A 24584-nucleotide genomic window follows, 5' to 3' on the forward strand; every position below is an offset into this window, starting at 1 on the left:
TATAATAGTGTATAGAGTTCACTACAGAGAATTATACATAGCATTTCTCCACCTAGTAATACAGATAATTAGATCTTATTTATGCCCTTAAAGAGTCAAGCTTAAAAGACTATGAGTTTTCTTTCTTTTCCCTCTGTTTCTTATTTACCTTTTCATCTTTCTCTTGATATATGTGGTTGAGTGTCAAACTTTCCATTTAGTCCCGGTCTCTTTTGTGCAAAAACTTGAAATTCTTCAATTTTGTTGAATGCCCATACTTTCCCCTGAAAGTAAATGGTCAGTTTTGCTGGGTAGTTGATTCGTGGCTGAAGGCCCAGCTCTTTTGCCTTTCTGAATATTGTATTCCAAGCCTTACGGTCTTTTAGTGTTGAGGCTGCCAGATCCTATGTGATCCTTATTGGTGCTCCTTGATATTTGAATTGTCTCTTTCTGGCTTCTTGTAAGATTTTTTCTTTAACTCGAAAGCTCTTCAATTTCGCTATTATATTTCTGGGTGTTGACTTTTCTGGGTCCAGTGTAGAGGGTGTTCTATGGATCCTTTCAATGTCTATATTGCCCTTTTGTTGTAGAACTTCAGGGCAATTTTGCTGAATAATTTCTCTAAGTATGGAGTCCAAGTTTCTATTAATTTCTGCCTTTTCTGGAATACCAATGATTCTCAAGTTGTCTCTTCTAGACCGGTTTTCTTGGTCTGTCACTCTCTCATTGAGATATTTCATGTTTCCTTCTATTTTATCAGTCTTTTGACTTTGTTTTATTTGTTCCTGTTGTCTTGAGAGATCATTGGTTTCTAAATGTTCAATTCTAGCCTTTAAGGACTGGTTTTCGGCTTTAATGTTTTGGTTTTCGGCTTTAATGTTTTGGTTTTCCTTTTCAATCTGGTCATTTTTGGTCTTCAGTTGTCTTGTCTCACTTTCCAATTGCGAAATTCTGCCTTTTAAACTGTTATTTTCTTGCCAGATTTCTTCCATCTTCATCAGCATTTCATTTTTAAACTCTTCCATAGCTTGTGACCAGCTTTCATTTTTTGGGGGAGGTTTGGGTTTTTGTTTTCCCTCCTCTGTTGTCTGGATTTTCTCTGTGTAGAAGTTGTCCAGTGTTCCAGAGTTTCTCTTGATAGTCTTTTTCTTCTGGATTTCCTTATTGCTGGCCATTGTTAGCCCTGCCCCTTTTCAGCTTTGTCTTTGCACTCAGGGTCTGCCTGGGCCTTGCAAGCTCCGGGGGCTCCAGTCTCCTTGTCCTCGGGGTCAGGCCTCCTGGTGGACCCTGGTCTGCCCCTCTGCCCAAGGTTCCTTCAGCAGTCTTTGGGGCTGCTTCCACAGCCACACTCCGGTCTGCCCTGGGTCCTCACTGGAGGTCCAAGCCTGGGCTGGAGATAGTTATTCAAGCCTAGGGCACTGCCTTTGCCTGTGCAGATGCTCTTAGGGCTCTGCCTTCACCCCTGCAGAAGGTAGTGAAAGTCCGCGGGCTGGAGATCTTTATTCGCACCTGAGGCAATGCCTTCAGTGCTTGGGAAAGGCCGTGTTTTAGGGGCCTTTGTCCTGGCCGGAGGCGGTGCCTTCACCCAGGTGGACGCTTGGGGAAAGTGCGTGCCCCCAGCCACCTGGGGTCCCTTGTCTTTCAGCACACAGGTACAAGCCCCGGGGCTGCCAGTGATTATCTGGTTGCCCCAGTCCTGTTTACCCGCTTGTGAGTTGGCGTTGTGAGAGGTGTGCGGTGGGGGGTGGGGGAGGGGCTTCTTCCTCTCCCGTTTTAGTCAGAGCTGTTTCACCCCTTTATAGAGTGGAAATGCCCCGATTCTGCGTACCTTCAATGCTGCGCCCTGTTGTGGGGTTCCTTCATTCCTCTGGACTCGTTTTTATTTCCCCTTGAGGGGTCCTGTATGGTTCGGTCAGGAGAGATCGAGCAGCTGCTCCTTACACTGCTGCCATCTTACCCGGAAGTCCCTTAAATACTTTCCAGAGTTTTTTGTTATAAAGATTTTTCCCAGTTTGTTTCCCTTCTGATTTTGGTTGCATTGTTTTTGTTTGTTCAAAAACTTTTAAATTTAATATAATCAAAATTATTCATTTTACATTTTGTAATTTTTTCTAACTCTTGCTTTGTTTTTAAATTTTTCCCATTCCCATAGATCTGACAAGTATACTATTCTGTGTTCACTTAATTTACTTATAGTTTCCTTCTTTATATTCAAGTCATTCACCCATTCTGAATTTATCTTGGTGTAGGGTATGAGATGTTGTTCTAAACCTAATCTCTCCTATATTATTTTCCAATGTTCCCAGCAGTTTTTGTCAAACAGTGGATTTTTGTCCCAAAAGTTAGGCTCTTAGGGTTTATCATACACTGTCTTGCTGATGTCATTTACCCCAAAACTATTCCATTGATCCTCCCTTCTGTCTCTTAGCCAGTACCATATAATTTTGGTGACTGCTTCTTTGTAGTATAGTTTAATATCAGGTATTGGTAGGCGACCTTCCTTCATGGTTTTTTCATTCTTTCCCTTGATATTCTTGATCTTTTGTTCTTCCAAATGAATTTTGTTATAGTTTTTTCTAATTCAGTAAAAAAGTTTTTTGGTAGTTTGATAGGTATGGCACTAAATAGGTAAATTAATTTGGGTAGAATGGTCATTTTTATTATGTTAGCTCATCCTACCCATGAGCAATCAATGTTTTTCCAATTGTTTAGTTCTAGTTTTAATTGTTTGGAAAGTGTTTTGTAGTTGTGTTTGTATAATTCCTGAATTTGTTTTGGTAGATAGATTCCTAAGTATTTAATATTGTGTAGGGTGATTTTAAATGGTGTTTCTCTTTCTACCTCTTGCTGCTGTGATGTGTTGGAAATATATAGAAATGCTGATGATTTAAGTGCATTTATTTTGTATCCTGCAACATTGCTAAAGTTGTTGATTATTTCTACTAGCTTTTTAGTTGATTCTCTAGGATTTTTTAAGTAGACCATCATATCATCTGTACAGAGTGATAGCTTAGTCTCCTCATTGCCTATTTTAATACCTTCAATTTCTTTTTCTTCTCTAATTGCTACTGCTAGTGTTTCTAGTACAATGTTAAATAATAGAAGTGATAATGGGCATCCTTGTTTCATGCCTGATCTTAATAGGAAAGCTTCTAACTTATTCCCATTGCAGATGATGTTTGTTGATGGTTTTAAATATATACTGTTTGTTATTTTTAGGAAAGGCCCTTCTATTCCTATAATTTCTAGTGTTTTCAATAGGAATGAGTGTTATATTTTATCAAAGACTTTTTCTGCATGTATTGAGATAATCATGTGATTTTTCTTGGTTTGATTTTTGATATGGTCAATTATGTGAATGGTTTTCCTAATGTTGAACCATCCTTGCATTCCTGGTATAAATCCCACCTGATCATAATGAATAACCCTCTTGTTCACTTGCTGGAGTCTTTTTGCTAGTATTCTGTTTGAGATTCTTGCATCTATGTTCATCAAGGAGATTGGTCTATAGTTTTCTTTCTCTGTTTTTGATCTGTCATGCTTTGGATTCAGTACCATATTTTTGTCATAAAAGGAATTTGGTAGAACTTCTTTGATTATTATGTCAAGTAAGTTGTATAGTATTGGAATTAGTTGTTCTTTGAATGTTGGATAGAATTAAATTGTGAATCCATCTGTCCTGGGGATTTTTTCTTAGGGAGTGTTCAATTTCTTTTTCTGATATGGGATGATTTAAGTATTCTATTTCTTCTTCTGTAAATCTAGGCAATTTATATTTTTGTAAATATTCATCCATATCACCTAGATTGCCATATTTATTGCCATATAATTGGGCAAAATAGTTTTTAATGATTGCTTTAATTTCCTCTTCATTAGAAGTGATGTCTCCCTTTTCATTTTTGATACTATTAATTTTGGTTTTCTTTTTTCCTTTCTTTATTAGATTAATCAGTACTTTATTTTTCCATAGTACTAGCTTCTAGTCTTAATTATTAATTTAATAGTTCTTTTATTTTCAAGTTTTTTTAATTTCTCCTTTAATTTTTAGAATTTTTATTTAGTTTTTTTTATGTGGGGATTTTTAATTTGTTCTTTTTCTAGTTTTTTTTTTAACTTACATACCCAATTCTTTGACCATGGCCCTCCTTAATTTGTTAATATATGCACTCAAGTATATAAAGTTTCCCCTGAGTACTGCTTTGGCTGTATCCCTTAAATTTTGATAGGATGTCTCATTGTTGTCATTCTCTTCAATGAATTTGTTTCTATGATTTGTTCTTTAACCAAGCAATTTTAGAGAATCATATTATTTAATTTCTAATTAATTTTTTATCTGATTATCCATGTATCCTCACTAATTATTCTTTTTATTGCATTATCATCTGAAAAGGTTGCATTTATTATTTCTGCTTTTTTGCATGTTTGCCATGTTTTTATGCCCTAGTTCATAGTCAGTTTTTGTGAATGATTCATGTGCTGCTGAAAAGAAGGTGTATTCCTTTTTGTCCCTATTTTTCTCCATATATCTATTAAATCTAATTTTTCTAAGATTTCATTCACATCTCTTACCTCCTTCTTATTTATTTTTTGGTTTGAATTATCTAGGTCTGATAAAGGAAGGTTCAGGTTTCCCACTAGTATCGTTTTACTATCTATTTCCTCCTTAAGCTCCAGTAGTTTCTCCTTTTAAAATTTATATGCTATTCCATTTGGTGCATACATGTTGAGTACTGATATTTTCTTAGTCTATACTGCCTTTTGTCAGGATGTAATAACCTTCCCTATCTCTTTTAATCAGATCTATTTTTATTTTGGCTTTGTCAGATATCATGATTGCAACTCCTGCCTTCTTTTTTCTCAGTTGATGCCCAATAGGTATTGTCTCAGCCTCTTACCTTTACCCTGTGTGTGTCTACCTACGTGTTTCTTATAGACAACATATGGTAGGATTTTGGTTTTTAATCCACTCTGCTTTTTGCTTCCATTTTATGGGTGAGTTCATCCCATTCACATTCAGAGTTATGATTGCCACGTGTGTATTCCCCATCATTTTGATTTCCTCTCCTAGTCCTGCCCTTTCTTCTTTCACTATTTCCTTCTACACCCGTGTTTTGCTTTTAATCAGTCCCCCTAATCCCCACCCTTATTTTACTTCCTCTACCACCTCCTCCCTTCTTATTCACCTCTTATTTTTCTTTAGGATGTATTAAATTCCCTCCTTCTTTTTCCCTCCGTTTTGGTACTCCCCAACATACTCCCCCCACCATGGTTTTTCCCTCTCAACTTCCCTGTAAGGTAAGATAGAATTCAATATCCCAATGGAATTAGATGGTGTTCCCTCTCAGAGTTGATTCCACTGAGAGTAAGGTTTACGTTTTACCTGTTAGCACTCTCTTCTTCTCCTTCTTATAATAATATTCTTTCGTTACCCCTCCCATGCACCTCTTTATGTGGTATACTTTATTCTTGTTTTTTTTCTTCCTTCAAGTTTCTCTTGGTGCCATCTTCTATTACCCCCTCTTTTTTTTACATATCATCTTAAACCACTTAGTACCCCAATCTCTACCTATGAATAATCCTTCTAACTGCTATGATAGTGAATAGAGTTTTTGAGAGTTACAAATATCATTTTTTCTATATAGGAATATAAACAATTTTACCTTACTGAAGCCTTTAAAATTTTTCCCCCTCTTTCTTGTTTACCTTTTCATGTTTCTCTTGAATTTTGTATTTGGACATCAAAATCTCCATTTAGTTCTGTTTCTTTACAAATACTTGGAAATCTTCCATTTTGTTAAATGGCCATACTTTCCCCTGGAAGCATATAGTCAGTTTTGATGGGTAAGTGATCCTTGGTTGTATACCCAGTTCTCTTGCCTTTCTGAATATTATATTGCAAGCCTTGTGTTCCTTTAATGTGGAAGCTGCCAGATCCTGTGTAATTCTGACTAGGGCTCTTTGATATCTGAATTGTCTCTTTTTGGCTTCTTACAAAAATTTCTTCTTGTCTTAAAAGCTCTTGAATTTGGCAATTACATTTCTGCTGGTTGTCTTTTGTGGATTTAGTATAGAGGGTGATCTGTGGATTTTTTCAATGTCTGTTTTGCCCTCTTGTTCAAGAATATCAGGACAATTTTCTTGGATAATTTCTTGTAATACGATGTCAAGGCTTCTGTTTTTTTCTAAGTTTTCAGGTAGACCAATGATTCTCAGATTGTCTCACCTCAACCTGTTTTCCAGGTCTGTCATCTTCTCAATGAAATATTTCACGTTTCCTTCTATTTTGTCATTCTTTTCATTTTGCTTTATTAATTCTTGCTCTCTCGCGAGATCATTAGTTTCTTATTGCCCAATTCTAGTCTTTAAAGACTGTTTTTCAGCTATTATCTTTTGATTTTCCTTTTCAGTTTGGTCTAACCTACTTTTCAAGGCTTCCAGCAGGTCAATTCTGGTCTCCACTTTACTTATTATTTCATGTGATTTCTGTGCCTCTTTTTCCAAGTGGGAAATTCTGTCTTTTAAACTGTTATTTTCCTTTTGAATTACTTGCATTTCTTTCTCCCAGTTTTCTTCCCATTGTTCCTTCATATTTAAGTGGTTTTTAAACTCCAATTTGAGTTCCTCGAGAGCTTGTGACCAATTTCCATTTTTTTTTTGAAAGTTTGGATGATGTATTTGCTTGTTTGTCACTCTTTGCTGTTGCCTCTGTACTCTCCTTCTTTTCTCCAAATAGGGTATTTCTTAAAGGCAGAGAAATTATCTAATTTAATGTGATAGCATATATTTTGTTTTTTTTTTATGTCAGAAAGAAATACAAAAGGAAACAATTTGTTGTTCTATGATATGTAGAACAAAAGAATTTATAGCATTTACTACTCTAAATACCAATTTTTGTTTTTCAGTCATTTCAGTTGTGTCTGATTTTTCATGATTCTATTTTGGATTTTCCTGGTAAAGATAACACAGTAGTTTGCCATTTCCTTCCCCAGCACAGATTACAGAGGAGGAAACTGAGGCAACCAGGTTTTTTTTTTTTAATAAAAAAGCTGCCTTTATTTTCAGCAAGACCGACTGCAATTGTGAATAAGTCTCTCACTATATAAAACACACATATTAAAACATAAAACCCCTGCTCCCACACATAGTCCCCTAGAAACCTCACAACTCCAAAAAAAAATAACAAAAAGAAATCAAACACAAAACCCTCCGGAAGTCCTTGGATTATAATGTACAAGCTTATATACTTTTTTCTATGCAAAAAAGGAAAACAGATGTAACATGCTTGATGAAAACTTAACAGTACTTTGGGGTTAAGACAATATATTATCTGACTACTATAACAAATCAGTCCTCTACAAACATTTCAAGTGTGAAGCATTTAGTTGAACCAATATTCTTTACTAATGCATCCTTTGAATGGCTAATAAAATAAAATCCTTCAGTTGCCAATAGGAAAAGTCCTGGGATATTAAAATCCAAAGTGAAATTTGTCTAATTCTTAAAAATATATCATAGTACATAGCCTAAATCAGACTTTCAAAGAGCTACAACCCCTTTCAATGCAACATTTTTTCCTTATCATTTTTAAAGGATCATTTCTCCATTTATTTAAGATGTTTGCTCAAAATGAGTGGCATGATATTTCTTCTCCAGCTCATTTTACAGATAAGAAATTGTGGCAAATAGGGTTAAGTGACTTGCCTAAAGTCCCAAAGATAGGAAGTATCCGAGACCAGATTTGAACCTAGGACCTCCTTTCTCCAGGCTTAGCTCTTGAGCCACTGAGCCAACTACTACCCCTTAGCAACTCCCCTCCCCCCCTTTTTCCTTTTTTTCTTTAGAATATTTTTCCATGATTAAATGATTCATGATCCCCCTCCCCCCACTCATTCCTCCCTGCTCCCAATGCCAACAAGCAATTCCCCTGGATTATCGCTGTTAAAAACCTATTTCCATGTTATTTTTGCAATAGAGTGATCTGACTACTAGTAGTTGTATAGTTATATTTGCAGTAGAGTGATCCTTTAACATCAAAACCCTAATCATCGAACTACGTGTTTCATCATATATTTTTCTAATGCATTTCTGTTCCCACAGTTCTTTCTCTGGATGTGGATACCATTCTTTCTCCTAAATTCCTTGGGATTATTGCTAGTAGAAAAGTCTATTACATCCAATTGTGCCACAGCGTATCAGTCTCTGTGTACAACGTTCTATTGATTCTGCTCCTTTTGTTCTGCATCAATTTCTGGAGGTCTTTGCAGTTCACATGGATTTCCTCCAGTTCTTTATTCCTTTGAGCACAATAATATTCTATCACCAACAGATACCACAATTTATTGAGCTATTCCCCAATTGATGGACATCCCCTCATTTTCCAATTTTTTGCTACAACAAAGAGTGCAGCTGGATATTGTACAAGTTTTTTTTCTTATAATATCTTTGGGGTATAAACATAGCAGTGGTTTGGATGGGTCAAAGGGCAGGCATTCTTTTAAAGCCCTTTGCACATAGTTCCAAATTGCCCTCCAGAATGGTTGGACCAATTCACAACTCTACCAGCAGTGTATTAATGTCCCAATTTTGCCACATCCCCTCCAACATTTATCACTTTCCTTTACTGCCATATTGGCCAGTCTCCCTATAGCAACTTGTAACAAAAAATGAAATGTAGATATGGGGGGGAACAGGGAATAATACTATATACCATATTTCATATAGGTATTAATCTATTTACTAGAACGGTTGTATAGTTAATTCTTTTAGTTCTAATTTATCACTTAGGAAATTTAGAAATAACCATTTCAATTTTCAAGGATAATTGATCGTTTCCAGTTTCAGTATGTATATTGAACCCAAATTATCATTTAGATCAGGGGTCGGCAACGTATGGCTCTTGAGCCATATCTGGCTCTTTTGAGGGCCAGATATGGCTCTTTCTGCAGGAGCCATAAAGTCAATTTTTTTTCAGGCGCTGTTACAGGAGCGCACTGTGAGCACTGTACGGCTCTCATGAAATTACATTTTAAAAAATGTGGCGTTTATGGCTCTCATGGCCAAAAAGGTTGCCGACCCCTGATTTAGATAATAGACCTATTTACCTATTGAATTATAATCATAGGTTGTGATTCAATTTAGTCTTTTTCAATTTTTCTGACATTTGTCACTTTTCCCATACTTTCTTTTAAAAAATCTTCTCAGTTAGATGGGGTATACTTCATGAAAAGGAGCATTTCATAACTTTTTGTAAAATCAGTATCTAATGCAATGCCTTACACTTAATTTGGTCCTCAAGGAATATATGATTATGATGATTTAGAGCAGGGGTCAGCAACCTTTTTGGCCGTGAGGTTTAGCCACATTTTTAAAAATGTAATTTCGTGAGAGCCGTACAGTGCTCACAGTGCGCGCTCCTGTAACAGTGCCTGAAAAAAAATTGACTTTATGGCTCCTGTGGAAAGAGCCATACATTGCCGACCCCTGATTTAGAGCAAGCTGGAAGCAGACTCCTGTGGGTAGTAATATGGTATGTATCAGGCATAGTTTTAAAAAAAAAATATATATATATGTATATATATATTCTCCATGTATTGCTCTTCCATGCTGACATTTTCATCACTAATTCAATCCTTGTTTATTCAGACTTATAGGTTATACATTTTTTCTCCCATTTGCAATCCTGAAAATAAAAACAAGAAGATAGTTTATTAATAAATATGATCTGAATAATGGATGATAAAAACCATAGTAATAGGACTACTGGCTACTTCAGTACTTTTCCTGTTGAAAAAGAGTTCCTCAAAAGTGTTGTCACATTTGTTATAAAATCCTTAGCTTGTTGTCTTATGTTCTATGCCAGTGATGGCAAACCTATGGCATGGGTGCCAAAGATGGCACATAAAACACTCTCTGTGGGCATGGGGCCACCATCCCCGTACCACACCTTCCCCCTAGAGTTCATTATTAGAAAGGCAGAGGGACTTCAGTGGAGCTGCTCTCTCCCCCTCTTCATTGTGCCTAATGACATTTTTTCACATGCCTTGCCCCTCTGCCCAGTAGCAAATGGGAGAGCACAGAGGGTAAGGTGGGTGGCTCACAGGCAGCAGAGTTAGAAGGGAGTGGAGTGTTCAGGCCACTCCCCTCCCCCTCTCTACACTTGCTAAGGACATTCCCCACTTCACCCACCCCCTCCACCCAATGGAAGAGCTTTCTCCTGCCCCTCTGTAGGGTAAGGGGTGGAGGCAGGGCACACCTGGCACTTCATTCCCCCGGTGGGGGAGGGGCATGGCACTTCATCTCTAAAAGGTTCACCATCATTGTTCTATGCCAAAGGTCTAGTCAACTTTAGAACAGAAATTATGCTATTCTAACAGATGGCTCTTAATTTAACCAGCCAAGAAACCATGTATGTGCATTAAATGTTTGCTGGTGATATTTCCTTCTAGAAGCTTTTTCTCAATAGCTGTCTGAATGAAATTACTGTATGTATGACTGAAGTTATATGCTAATCTAATTTTTTAAAACCCTTACCTTCCATCTTAAAATCATTATTGTATATTGGTTTCAAGGAAGAAGAGCAATTAGAGCTTGGCAGTGGAAGTTAAAATGACTTGCCCAGGGTCACACAGCTAGAAAGTATCCAAAGCCAATTTTGAGCCCAAGACCTTACATCTCTAGGCCTTGCTCTCAGTTCTAGCTACCCTTTTGCAAATCTAATTCTAAAATGGTTTTTAAGAAATGGAAGAAAAAGAAGAAAAGAGAGCAGAGAGAATTAGAGAAAAGATCCTAATGCTAGGGTTGGAAGGGACCTCAGAGTCCATTAAGTGCAACCCTATCATTTTATAGATGATAAAAATGAGTCCCAGCCAGAGAACTTAAGTGACTTGCTAATGTTACATAGAATGTCAGCTATGGGATCTGAATACAGGCCCTCTGACTCCCATGCTAGCTAGTGTCCTTCTTACCTTCCTTAAGCTTTCAGGGAACACATTACTTACATAAAATTCTCTTTGGAAGCAGAAAGCACAGATAAGAATTTAATAAATTTTAAGACTAAATTTCCACAAACAAAAGTAGCCCTAATAAAAAGACATATTTCTGCCAGTCGCCTATGCTAATGGCAGTAGGGAGATTAGATCATTAATGGTAAAGACTCATTTAATCCTATTATTTTCCCCTTTTAGTTATGTAGTTGAATTGCTACACAAACCACCTGTTAAATTTTTTTCTTTCTGTAATTTCTTCCTTCTACGTTTTGATTCTCCCATTCCTTTCTGCTATTGTCTTCAGAAGAACTTTCATTCTATCAAAAACATTACATTCCCTGTGGAAAAAATGCAAATTAAAATGTGTAGTAGCTGTTCATTTTGCATTCTTTCAATAGTAACCTCTATTGGTATAGGTTTTTGTTGGCATGGTGTATCAGGCAAAGTATAAATTGCTGTAAAACTGGAAAAGTGTTTGAATGAATAAAGCAGATGTTCTCTTAGCATGAAGCAGATGTAAAACTTGCAAGTGTCTGTCTAATAAAGTATAGCATTTGGTTCTATACAGCTGGTGCCAAGATGACAAATTAATCATGTTTGAATGCATTTTTGCTAATTAGGTCCCCCTCTGTTTTTATACTTTGAGGGGGTATTAAAAAGGGCTGTGTCACAATAAGTCACATCTTTTCTTTCTTTTTTCCTCTCATGAGAGACAGTATGGTATAAAGTAAAGTGCTCTGGACACAGATATAAGTCCTCACGCTATTTTATACCAGTTGTTTAATCATGAGCAAATTACCTAACCTTCCAAACCTTATTATCATCATCAATAAATTAAGAATGATGATATATAAGCTACTTACCTCACAGGTTTGTGGTGGAGAAAACATTTTTTTAAAACTTTGTAATGCTTCTTTAGATGTATACATCACAATTATCTTGAAATTTTTTTTTCAAATTATTTATGGGTTGGGGTTTCTTTTTCTTTTTCTTTTTCCTTTTTAACAAAATAATGAAATTAAGTTCAGACACATGGATGATATAATGACTAATGTAGGGTTTTGGAGGAAGGCAACAGGTCATCTTCAGTGGTTCTTCAATTTGGGGGACTTATGACTGCTTGTCCTTCTGAAAATGAGCTAACTAGGCTACTATTAGATGTGGATTAAGTAAAGGATTTCCTTGATGCTTTTAGTCATAGTGAGTTTGGGGAGGATTGATGCTCCCGAAAATTACAAGAGTTGCATTACCCATACTCACCAAGGGAAAAAAAAAATAAAAGCTTAGTTGACTGCTTTTTTAAAATGAAATTTTTATTATTACCTGAGAAAATGTCGGGAAGTGAAAAAATAGGCATAATTAAAAACATGATCCATTAGAGATAAAAAAGAAGTGGTCTTGGGAAGGAAGAAAACATTAAATAATATTGAATGTTAAAAATACAAAACATTGAAACTCTTTAGTTGGAAAATGTTTATGTTATGATTAATATATTCACAGAATTGGAGTTGGAAAGGACCTCAAAAACCATCTTACTCAACTCATGTCTAAACCAATATTCCCCTGTGTGTGAACTCATGCCTAGAACTATTATATGTTGCTTTGATATTACATAATACCCCTGAAAAAATTGTATTTCTGAAGGAAGAAGTTTCATGTAAGCAGTTACATACTGCTACAAGGAGTTTTCTGACCTAACATGTGATTCAGTATTCATATAAATTCTACTTTTATTTTTAATTATATATATTCTAGGAATTGTATAGAATCATAGATTTTAGAGCTGCAAAGAACTGTTCATTTCTTAAACCAATCCCCTTCTTTACCCAGGGAAGAAATTGAGATTCTGAGAGAGATTCTGATTTTCCCAAGATCACCCAGTTTAGCTGAGCTGAGATTAAAATTCTGTTTTTTTCCAAATCCAGTATTCTCTTGGGTATACCACTCCATTATGAACCATCACCAACCCTGACATTTTTATATTGTTTTTATCAGTTAAATTCAGTATTGTAAAGTGTTATATAACCAAATGTGACTAATAAGATTATTTTAAATTTTCCATTCTTCTGGGATAGAATATATTATTTAAATGTATTTTAACATTCTTTTTATTCATTTCCTTCCATTAATATTTTTCAACTAATGTGGCACTTGTCAAAGTAAAATTCCTATGTAAAAAGTTCTTTCTTTAATGATAATACTTGATATTTTTAGAGTGAAAAGAAAATTGTGTTGTTAGCATCAGGCCAATATACTTAAAGCTTCTTTTTTAGATTATATGTAGTTTTCATGATTCTAACATGGAAAAATGAAAGTTTTAAAAATTAAAATCTGATTTCTATGTAATTATGTTGAAATTTTACTTAAATGCAAACTAATTGCTCTCTTTAGATTCAATTTTCAGAACATTCCCCCTTCCTGTTGCTATGACTGTAGTCACATAAATGTAATAAACTCACAAAAAATAACAGATCCTTTTTTTTTTTTCAGGAAGTGGAACGAGAAATATCATTCAGAACAGAATGTGGATTATATTACTCTTATTACAAACAAATGCTACAGGCTCCAACTATCATGAAAGGTAAATTAAAATTAAATTAAAAGAAAGTTTTACTTTTTGGTTTATGGTGTTACTTTAAGCATAACCCATTTGAAAATATTTTAATCAAAATTGTACTTTTAAAAATGAAATTATAGTTATTTGAGAAGTAAATTAAACTAATTTTAAAGATTGTCCCAGATTCATAGGGAGACAGAATGTTGTAGTGTTTGGAGAGCCAGCCTTAGGTCAGGACAACAGAAGGGACTATCTTGAAGATAGTCTCTAATATATACTGACTGTGGGATGCTGGACAAGTCACTTACTTTTTAGTGTCCTGGGCAACTCTTCAGGACAATAAGCTGCAGAACAGTGTCCAATCTGTATTAATAAAAGGAATTTTCTCACCAGAAATTTCCCTACACTGATCAAGTTGCATGTTTAAGAATGCTACACACACACACACACAAAACACTCTCAAACAAAAACAAAACATTCCATATTTATATTTCCTTTCCATGCTCATCTTTCCATAATAGTAGAAATGCCTTAGCCTTGGAAATTTTTAATGTTGCCCCTTAAAAACTGCTTAGTTTTTTAAAATAACATTTTCACCCTGTTCCCTCATGCATAAATGCATACATATGTATAAATATTCATATGGATACACACACATATAAAACTCTTCTTTTTTCTGGATTTTGAATGAGTGGTTGAATTAAAAAGTATTTGTTTTATGTTCTGTAAGAGGGAGATTTAAGGTATTTATAGATATATATTTAAAGTGTGGCCACCAGGAATCAACAATTCAGATTGATTCTGTAATTAAATTAGACCCAAGTCAGGATCCAGGTTTTAGGTAGTTTATTACAGTTAGGAGGGTAAAAGGTAGGGAAATAGAGTGAGGGAGAGTCTAGTCCAGGCCTGCAGAGGCCTGGATGGAGAGAGGTTAGAAGGCTAAATAAATGAGGCTACAAGCCACAAGGCCTAGCAATCAGATAGGCTAGAGCCTACTTAAAGGTAGAGTTTGGAAACGCCAAGGTAGGCCTAAGGAAGTCAGCCTAACTTATCCACGTGACCATTCAGAGTAGAAGCTGCCTGAGGTCTCCTCAGAGATCCTTCAGCGCCAAGTTCAAAACAGGAACTCCCTTAGCAGGAGGTAACCAACATACTTGAAGAGATAGTGTCTTTTGTCACTTCCTGTGGGTCCACCTCTAATTCAAGTGGACAAATGGCAGTCTCTACACTGATTTGGACTGCCCAAAGGGCAGTCCCTAGTTCTTGATTTGTTACTTATTTTCATGTGTGGGTAACTCGTCTCCCCTTCCTGCTAAGGGAGGTGGGAATGACCTCATCTCTATGCCTAGGGTAAGTAGAGTTTGACTATGAATGGGCTAGAGTTAATCTGTTTACACAGTTCCAAGCAGTGAATACATATATTGAAAAGTAGACATAGCCCCTGCTTTTAAGACTCTCACATTTTAATGAGGGAAATAACATATATAGGAGATTGAAGCTGTAAGTCAAATAGAAAAATGCCAATGGTAATGTATCTCTTTAATGTTGTTTCCAATCATCAAATCTTATCTGTTGCTGATTTTGAGCCATTTGACAGTACTAGAAACATTGTTAATAACTTTCTCTTTTGGTTACGATTGCTGGAGGGCATAGAGGTTCAAGGGGATGGGAGGTGCCTACAGAAGCCAAGTTTCATCTCCATCAGGGTTGCTTGTTAGGATGATAGAGTAGGTATGGAGGGTGGAGTACAATCTCATTTCCAGGTGTTTAGGGCTTACCTGTTTATCAGTGGCAGTTGGTCAGTGATTAGTGTTATTGGTATTGAGAAAAATGGGCCCCTTTTTCATGGGGATTGACAAGTTAGAAGCAGGGCTGGTTGACTGAGAGGCTGCAGGAGTTGGGGTGGGAAGACATTATTATTCCAAACATTATTGGGTTCAGGGTCTTTACTGTATCCATTGGAGCATTGGAGTCTAAAGGGTATTGGTAGTTGAGCTGGCATCAGTAGCTTGTCTTGCCTAGTACATGCCACCCCTTGTCTATTCCTTGGAATCTCTTGTACATTTATGTAGGCTGACTTGCCTATCCTGCTGCTTAATTCTCTTACTAGTTTGCTTAAAAATACTTCAAGAGAAACAGAAATATTCAATTTAAAAGCAGATAACATTGGGAAAATAGAAATCACAATAGAAAATAGAAATAATAATACAGTTCATTATTTTGCTATTCTTAAAGAATGCTAAGATAAATATTGAAAGCCTCTGTGGGCTAGAATAGTTGGTCAAATATAGTCAATTTTGTCATTTTATCTATGCCTACAAATATATATTCTTTATTTCTCTTAACTCCTTTGATTACCCTCCTAATCCTTCTACTCCTTCCTTTATTCCCTCTGTTGCCCATGCACAAGACATACTTTTATATCTTGACAAAAATCAAAATCAACCAAACAATTTTCCCCCACAGTGTACATATATATTTGCTCTGAGTAGTGTAGATGGTCTATGAAACTTCACATATAAGCCAAGTGACAGAAAGTATCTGCTATCCAACTTATAGCAGTTCAATACAGAGAAGCTTCTAGTCAAGTACGGATAGGTTTCTCAACATTGGGTGATTTAAATCATGGCAATGGTAAACTTTGAAACAGAAACAAATTTTAACTGACTCTTAATAGGGTGTGGTCACTTAATGCTTTTTCAGAAAATACAGAGGGTACTAAGGCTCATTTTTTTCCTTTAGCTTATATATAAATTTAATTGTTGTTAGAATAAATATAAAATCTTTTCTCATGAACAATTGTTTCATAATATACTTTCTTTTATCTGAAAAAATTTGTTTAATTAATTAATTTAGAATATTTTTCCATGGTTACATGATTCATGTTCTTTCCCTCCCCTCTTTTAACCCCCCTTCCATAATCAATAAGCAGTTCCACTGGGTTTTGCATGTGTCATTGATCAAGACCTATTTCCATTTTATTAATATTTGCATTAAGATATCGCTTAGAATCTATATTCCCAATCATATCCCCATCGACCCATGTGATCAGGCAGTTGTTTTTCTTATGTTTCTACTCCCACAGTTTTTTCTCTGGATGTGGAAAGCATTCTTTTTCATAAGTCCCTCAGAATTGTCCTGGATCATTGCATTGTGCTAGTACAGAAGTCCATTACATTTGATTGTGCCACAGTGTATCCATCTCTGTGTATAAGGTTCTGCTAGTTCTGTTCCTTTCACTCTGCATCAATTCCTGGATGTCTTTCCAGCTCACATGGAATTCCTCTAGTTCTTTATTCCTTTCAGCACAATAGTATTCCATCACTAATAGATACCACAATTTGTTCAGCCATTCTCCAATCGAAGGGCATCCCCTCATTTTCCAATTTTTTTGCTACTACAAAGAACATGGCTATAAATATTTTTGTACATGTCTTTTTCCTTATTATCTCTTTGGGGTATAAACCCAGCAGTGTTATGACTGGATCAAAGGGCAGGCAGTCTTTTAGAGCTCTTTGGGCATAGTTCCAAATTGTCTTCCAGAATGGTTGAATCAATTCACAACTCCATCCAGCAGTGTATTACTGTCCAAATTTTGCCACATCCCCTCCAACATATATTACTTTCCTTTGCTGTAATATTAGCCAATCTGCTAGGGGTGAGTTGGTACCTCAGACTTGTTTTGATTTGCATTTCTCTAATTATTAGAGATTTAGAATAGTTTTTCCTTTGCTTATTGATAGTTTTGATTTCTTTATCTGAAAATTGCCTATTCATGTCCCTTGCCCATTTATCAATTGGGGAATGGCTTGCTTTTTTTGTACAATTGATTTAGCTCCTTATAAATTTGAGTAATTACACCTCTGTCAGAGGTTTTTGTTATATTTTTTCCCAGTTTGTTACTTCCCTCCTAATTTTGATTGCATTGGTTTTGTTTGTACAAAATATTTTTAATTTAATATAATCAAAATTATTCATTTTACATTTTGTAATATTTTCTAAATCTTGCCTGGTCTTAAAATCTTTCCTTTCCCATAGATCTGACAGGTAAACTATTCTGTGTTCACCTAATTTACTTATAGTTTCCTTCTTTATATTTAAGTCATTCACCCATTCTCCTTGGTGTAGGGTGTGAGATGTTGATCTAAACCTAGTCTCTCTCATACTGTATTCCAATTTTCCCAGCTTTTTTTTGTCAAATAGTGGATTTTTGTCCCAAAACCTGGGCTCTTTGGGTTTATCATAGACTATCTTGCTGAAGTTATTTACCCCAAGTCTATTCCACTGACCCTCCCTTCTGTCTCTTAGTCAGCACCATATTGTTTTGATGACTACTGCTTTATAGTACAGTTTAAAATCTGGGACAGCTAGGCCCCTATCTTTCACATTTTTTCATTATTTCCCTTGATATTCTTGATCTTTTCTTCTTCCAAATGAACTTTATTATAGTTTTTTTCTAATTCAGTAAAAAAGTTTCTTGGTAGTTTGATAGGGATGGCACTAAATAAGTAAATTAATTTGGGTAGGATTGTCATTTTTATTATGTTAGCTCATCCTACCCATGAGCAGTTAATGTTTTTCCAATTGTTTAGATCTAGTTTTAATTGTGTGGAGAGTGTTTTGTAGTTTTGTTCATATAATTCCTGTGTTTGTCTTGGCAGATAGATTCCTAAGTATTTTATATTATCTTGGATCATTTTAAATGGAATTTCTCTAACTCTTGCTGCCAGAATGTGTTGGAAATATATAGAAATGCTGATGATTTATGTGACTTGGTTTTGTATTCTGCAACTTTGCAAAAGTTGTTGATTATTTTCACTAGCCTTTTAGTTGAGTTTCTAGGATTCTTTAAGCTGACCATTATATCATTTGCAAAGAGTGAAAGCTTGGTCTCCTCATTGCCTATTTTAATACCTTCAATTTCTTTTTCTTCTCTAATTGCTACTGCTAGTGTTTCTAGTACACTAATAAACAATAGAGGTGATAATGGGCATCCTTGTTTCACTCCTGATCTTATTGGGAAGGCTTCTAATTTATCCCCATTGCAGATGATGCTTGCTGATGGTTTTTGTTATGAGTAGCAAGGGGCTCAGACAATGCTAGTGATGATTGCTTAAATAGGGAGAGAGAGACTCTAATCACAGCTAGATGTGAGTATAGATTTTTTTCCCACACCAGCTGGGTTAAGCCCCCTTTAAGAATTCAAGGTTCTTTGCTAAACCACAAAGCCTTAGAAACCAATCCAGCCAGGCAGTTGGTAGATGTTTCCAGGAAGTGAAATGTGACTTCCTGAAGCCTTAGGTTGAAATGAAGGATCACACTGGCTTGGGAATGACTATAGCCAGCTAGAGACATCCAGATCTGACTGCTTGAAACTAGATACGGTTACTAAGGTAAGTAGTTGGTTTCAAAGATTATTTAGGCTCTAAGATCAAACAGAGTTTATTTGTAATCAAACTGAGGGTAGGTAAGTGGGAGAAGGAAAGGTGGGTGAATGGTACCCTAAGTGATCTTGCCTAAATATTTGAAAATAAAATAAATCTTGAAACACAAGTTTTTCCTAAGGTGTAGAGTATGGGAAGACCTTGAGAGACACTTCCCAACTCTGTTGCTATTTGTAGCTGAGCCCAGAGGCTGTCAGCCCCCTGGGTCAGATGCTTTTGTTTTCTTGAAAATAGCTGTTCACTCTTGCTTGATTTAATGGTTGTTGGCTATGCCAATCAGGTATTGATTTTGCTAGCAATGAAGATTGTCCCTACCTGCCTGCCTAATTCAAATCTCCCAAACCACCCAGGAGCCCAGTTGCCACCACCTCCTCCCTAACTCTTGAGATGAGAGAAAGAAGTGAAGACTCCAGAGGTTTGTGGACCCCAATTTATACCCTGTCCTTAACTGTCACCCTGGCACAGGGCCTGGGGTGCTTTGCCAAGTTCTGTGTTCCAAAATGGCAGACTGCTAACTTACACCTACAGAAAATGGCTGCCCATTTCTGCATATCACATTTTAAATATATACTGTTTGTTATTTTTAGGAAAAGCCCTTCTATTCCTATACTTTCTAGCGTCTTCAGTAGGAATGAGTATTGTATTTTTCAAAGACTTTTTCTGCATCTATTGAAGATAATCATGTGATTTTTCTTGGTTTGCTTGTTGATATGGTCAATTATGTGAATGGTTTTCCTAATATTGAACCATCCTTGCATTCCTGGTATAAATCCCACCTGATCATAATGAATAACCCTCATGATCACTTGCTGGAGTCTTTTTGCTAGTATTCTGTTTGAGATTTTTGCATCTATGTTCATTAAGGGGATTGGTCTATAGTTTTCTTTCTCTGTTTTTGATCTGCCATGCTTTGGATTCAGTACCATATTTTCGTCATAAAAGGAATTTGGTAGAACTTCTTTGCTTATTATGTCAAGTAAGTTGTATAGTATTGGAATTAGTTGTTCTTTGAATGTTTGATAGAATTCACTTGTGAATCCATCTGGTCCTTGGGATTTTTTTTAGGGAGTTGTTTGATGGCTTGTTCAATTTCTTTTTCCAATATGGGATGATTTAAGCATTCTGTTTCTTCTTCTATAAATCTAGGCAATTTATATTTTTGTAAATATTCATCCACATCACCTAGATTGCCATGTAATTGGGAAAAATAGTTTTTAATGATTGCCTTAATTTTCTCTTCATTAGAGGTGAGGTCTCCCTTTTCATCTTTGATACTATTAATTTTGGTTTTCTTTTTTCCTTTCTTTATTAGATTAACCAGTACCTTATTTTATTTGTTTTTCCATAGTACTAGCTTCTAGTCTTAATTATTAATTCAATAGTTCTTTTATTTTCAATTTTATTAATTTCCCCTTTAATTTTTAGAATTTCTTATTTAGTTTTTTTATCTGGGGATTTTTAATTTGTTCTCTTTCTAGGTTTTTTAACTTACATATGCCCAATTCTTTGATCTTGGCCCTCTTTAATTTGTTAATATATGTACTCAAGTATATAGTTTCCCCTGAGTACTGCTTTAGCTGTATCCTTTAAATTTTGATAGGATGTCTCATTGTTGTCATTCTCTTCAATGAAATTATTGTTTCTATGATTTGTTCTTTAACCAACCAATTTTGGAAAATCATTATTTAATTTACAATTAATTTTTGATTTGCTTATCCATGTACCCCTACTAATTATTTTAATTGCATTATCATCTGAAAAGGTTGCATTTATTATTTCTGCTTTTTTTGTATTTGTTTGCTATGTTTTTATGCCCTTGTACATGGTCAGTCTTTGTGAATGTACCATGTGCTGCTGAAAAGAAGGTGTATTCCTTTTTGTCCCTATTTATTTTTCTCCATATATCTATTAACTCTAATTTTTCTAAGATTTCATTCACATCTCTTACCTCCTTATTTATTTTTGGTTTAATTTATCTAGATCTGATAGAGGATGGTTCAGGTTTCCCACTAGTATCGTTTTTCTATCTATTTCCTCCTTAAGCTCCAGTAGTTTCTCCTTTTAAAATTTATATGCTATTCCATTTGGTGCATACATGTTGAGTACTGATATTTTCTTAGTCTATACTGCCTTTTATCAGGATGTAATTACCTTCCCTATCTCTTTTAATCATATCTATTTTTATTTTGGCTTTGTCAAATATCATGATTGCAACTCCTGCCTTCTTTTTTCTCAGTTGATGCCCAATAAGTATTATCTCAGCCTCTTACCTTTACCCTGTGTGTGTCTACCTACGTGTTTCTTATAGACAACATATGGTAGGATTTTGGTTTCTAATCCACTCTGCTTTTTGCTTCCATTTTATGGGTGAGTTCATCCCATTCACATTCAGAGTTATGATTGCCACGTGTGTATTCCCCATCATTTTGATTTCCTCTCCTAGTCCTGCCCTTTCTTCTTTCACTATTTCCTTCTACACCCGTGTTTTGTTTTTAATCAGTCCCCCTAATCCCCACTCTTATTTTACTTCCTTTACCACCTCCTCCCTTCTTATTTCCCTCTTATTTTTCTTTAGGGTTCCCCTTCCTTGTATTACTTCCCTCCCCACCAGTCCATTTGTTACCCTTCTACTTCTCTATAGAGCACGAATCAATTCTCTGCCCCACTGAATCTGATTGTTCTTCCTTCTTTGAGTCAATCTCAATGAACATAAGATTTAAGTATTATCTGTCTCCAGTCTCTTTCACCCTTCCATTCAGCTCCAGCCATGCACTTCTTTATAAAACATAAATTTACCCCATTTTGTCTCTTTTACCATTTCTCTTAGTGTTATCCTTTTTTTTACCTCTAGTTTTATATATATTTATACATACATACATATATTTTAACATTTAATCCTATACAGTTTGTCACTGTTCCCTCTAAGTGTGTGTCTTCTAGTTACCCTGATGATAGTAACAACTTTTAAGAGTTACCCATATCATCTTTTCTTATAGAAATACAAATCATATGAACAGATTGGGTCCCTTAAATTTTTTTTTTATTTGTTTTGTTTGTTTTCTTCTCTCTTAATTACCTTTTGGCGAGTCTCTTGAGTTCTGTGTTTAGGCATAAAATTTTCTGTTTAGGTCCAGTCTTTTCTTTATGAATGCTTGGATGTCTTCTATTTTATTAAATGACCATATTTTCCCCTTCAAGAATATAGTCAGTTTTGCTAGGTAGTTGATTCTTGATTGTAGACCCAGTTCCCTTGCTTTCTGGAATAGCATATTCCATGCCTTCTGGTCCTTCAGTGTAGATGCAGCCAGATCCTGTGTTATCCTAACTGTGGTTCCATGGTATCTGAATGATTTCTTCTTAGCAGCTTATAATATTTTTTTCCTTGGCCTGGTAGTTCTTGAATTTGGCTATAACATTCCTGTGCATTGTCAATTAGAAATTAAATGTAGAAGGTGATCTGTGGATTCTTTCAATCTCTACTTTTCCCTCATATTTGAGAATGTCAAGGCTATAATATACTCTTAATAAATGTTTATTGAATTTTAATTTTATTTTAATTTTATATACTTAACAGAGTACTGTACCATATTAATATTGACATCTCCAAAATAAATGAGAGTGTAAGCTCCTTAAGAACAGGGACTATCCTATTTTTTGTTTTTTCTTCCTTAAGGCCTAGAATATAGTAGATAGTCTTGCAGTTCTTACCAATACCAACCCTTTATTTCTCCCCTTACTCTCTTATCTCCTCATACCTCTTCTAGGAGCCTACCCCTACAATGATCCTTTCCCCCTAATTTTCAAGTAGAGGCGAAATGGGAACAGATTTTTTAGCATTTTTAGAATAATCAATTCTTATAAGTTGATTTCTCTGACATTTAACACTATTGATCTCCCTAGGGCTTGTCAGTGTTTTTGACATTTTTCTCTATAGCTTCTCCTCCTTCCCATCTGCCCATTTCTCTGCAATTTCTTTTGCAGCAACCATATGCTATCTCTTGATGGTGGATGTGTCCTAGACCTTCTTCAAGTTTTTCTTTATATTCTCTCAGTGACCTCATCATTTTATCCCTATACAAATGACTTCTATATTTGTGTAACCAGTGTTAGTCTCTCCTTAGCTACATTTCAGCATTAAAAATTGTCTCTTTTTAACATTTCCTACTGACTATGCCAGTAGGCATTTAATAGGTATCTCCAACTTACCACACCCAAAATAGAACTCATTCTTATCACAAAAATCTATTCTTATTTCTTTTGGAAGAAACCATCGCTCAGGTCACTAGGTTTACAACTTTGGAATCATCTTCTACTCCTCACTCTCCCTAACCCAATAAACCCAATCAGTTGCCACATCTAGTCGTCTTGCCTCCACAACTTCTCTTACCTCAGTGCCCTTCTTTCCCCTCAAACTTCCTTTACCTCTTGTTTGTATTATAGCAGCCTAATTAGTTTCCATGCCTCAAGTTTCTCCCTTTTTCAATCTATCCTCCACACAGTTAAGAAAGTGATTTTCCTCCGTTGTTGTCTGTATTACTCAGGAAGTTCCAGTGATTCCCTATTTTAGTTGGGATCAAATAGAGCACCTCTGTTTGATATTTAAAGCCCTTCACAAATTGGCTTGACACATATTTCTAGGCTTTTTTATACATTTCTCTTTCTCCTACACTATAGTTCAGCCACATTAGCCTTTTTGCTATTCCTTACATATGACATTCCATCTATATATCTTTTTATACATCTAGGATGAACTTCTTTCTGATCTCTTGGCTTTTGGAATACTTAAAATGAGAAATGAGAATTGCGAAAAAAAAAGCTGTTGAATTTTTCAGATTTTTTCAGTTTTATTTGATTGATGAGATCAGGATCCAGATTGCAAGAGGTTGAAAAGTAAAAGAAGTAAAAACAATGAGAATAAATAGCTTTTTTTTTAAGGGTTGGACTTTGAAAGAAAAGTAAGATTTCACAAACATTTATAAATGGACTTTGGAAGACAAGTAGAAGGGAGATGGAACAGATTCATTAGCATTTTTATAACTGATTCTTATAATTTACAAAAGTAGAATCACCGCATTTGAATTTTCTAACAAGCTTAGTAGATGACATATGTGAAGAAACAGAAATGACTCAAAATAAACTCACTGGATTTCATTAAGTATACACTGGAAAGATCTGTGCTGGAAATGACAATATTTTGATAACTTATATCTAATATAAGTTAATTACTAATTTTAATTTTTCAGACTTTCAGAGGAGGAACTAACAAAAGAATAGAACAAAATCATAGACAGTGTTATTACCAAAAACAGATGAACAAAAAAAGACACCAGCAACTATTGACTCATGTGTCTACATTCCCATCTCTGCAAAATCTTTATGAGAATAGCTTATGAACATAATAAGGATATCCTTGATGAAAATAATAAAATGAAACAGTTGGACATTCCAAATCTTTTCCAAAAGATGTCATAGTTCTACAGTTGACTGAAAAGTATAGACAATATAAGAAGCTACTGCTTTTGTTTATTGATTACAAACAAGCATTTTATTTAGTAGAACCAAACATAGCCTTAAAGGCACTCTTCAGTGTTGAGTATGTTATAATCATGAAAGATTCTT

At 35.3% G+C, this 24584-nt stretch overlaps 1 protein-coding gene across 1 annotated transcript in view; it reads left to right on the forward strand.

The window, feature by feature from the left end:
- The window catches only part of DPY19L3 (dpy-19 like C-mannosyltransferase 3), a 117360-nt gene that overhangs the window by 32852 nt on the left and 59924 nt on the right, over positions 1 to 24584 (forward strand). Inside the window, exon 4 of the mRNA XM_044664179.1 lies at positions 13455 to 13545. Coding sequence (XP_044520114.1) covers positions 13455 to 13545 — 91 coding nt within the window. The remainder of the gene's footprint in view (positions 1 to 13454; positions 13546 to 24584) is intronic.

The sequence above is a fragment of the Gracilinanus agilis genome, chromosome 2, assembly GCF_016433145.1.
Source record: "Gracilinanus agilis isolate LMUSP501 chromosome 2, AgileGrace, whole genome shotgun sequence".
Lineage (NCBI taxonomy): Eukaryota > Metazoa > Chordata > Mammalia > Didelphimorphia > Didelphidae > Gracilinanus > Gracilinanus agilis.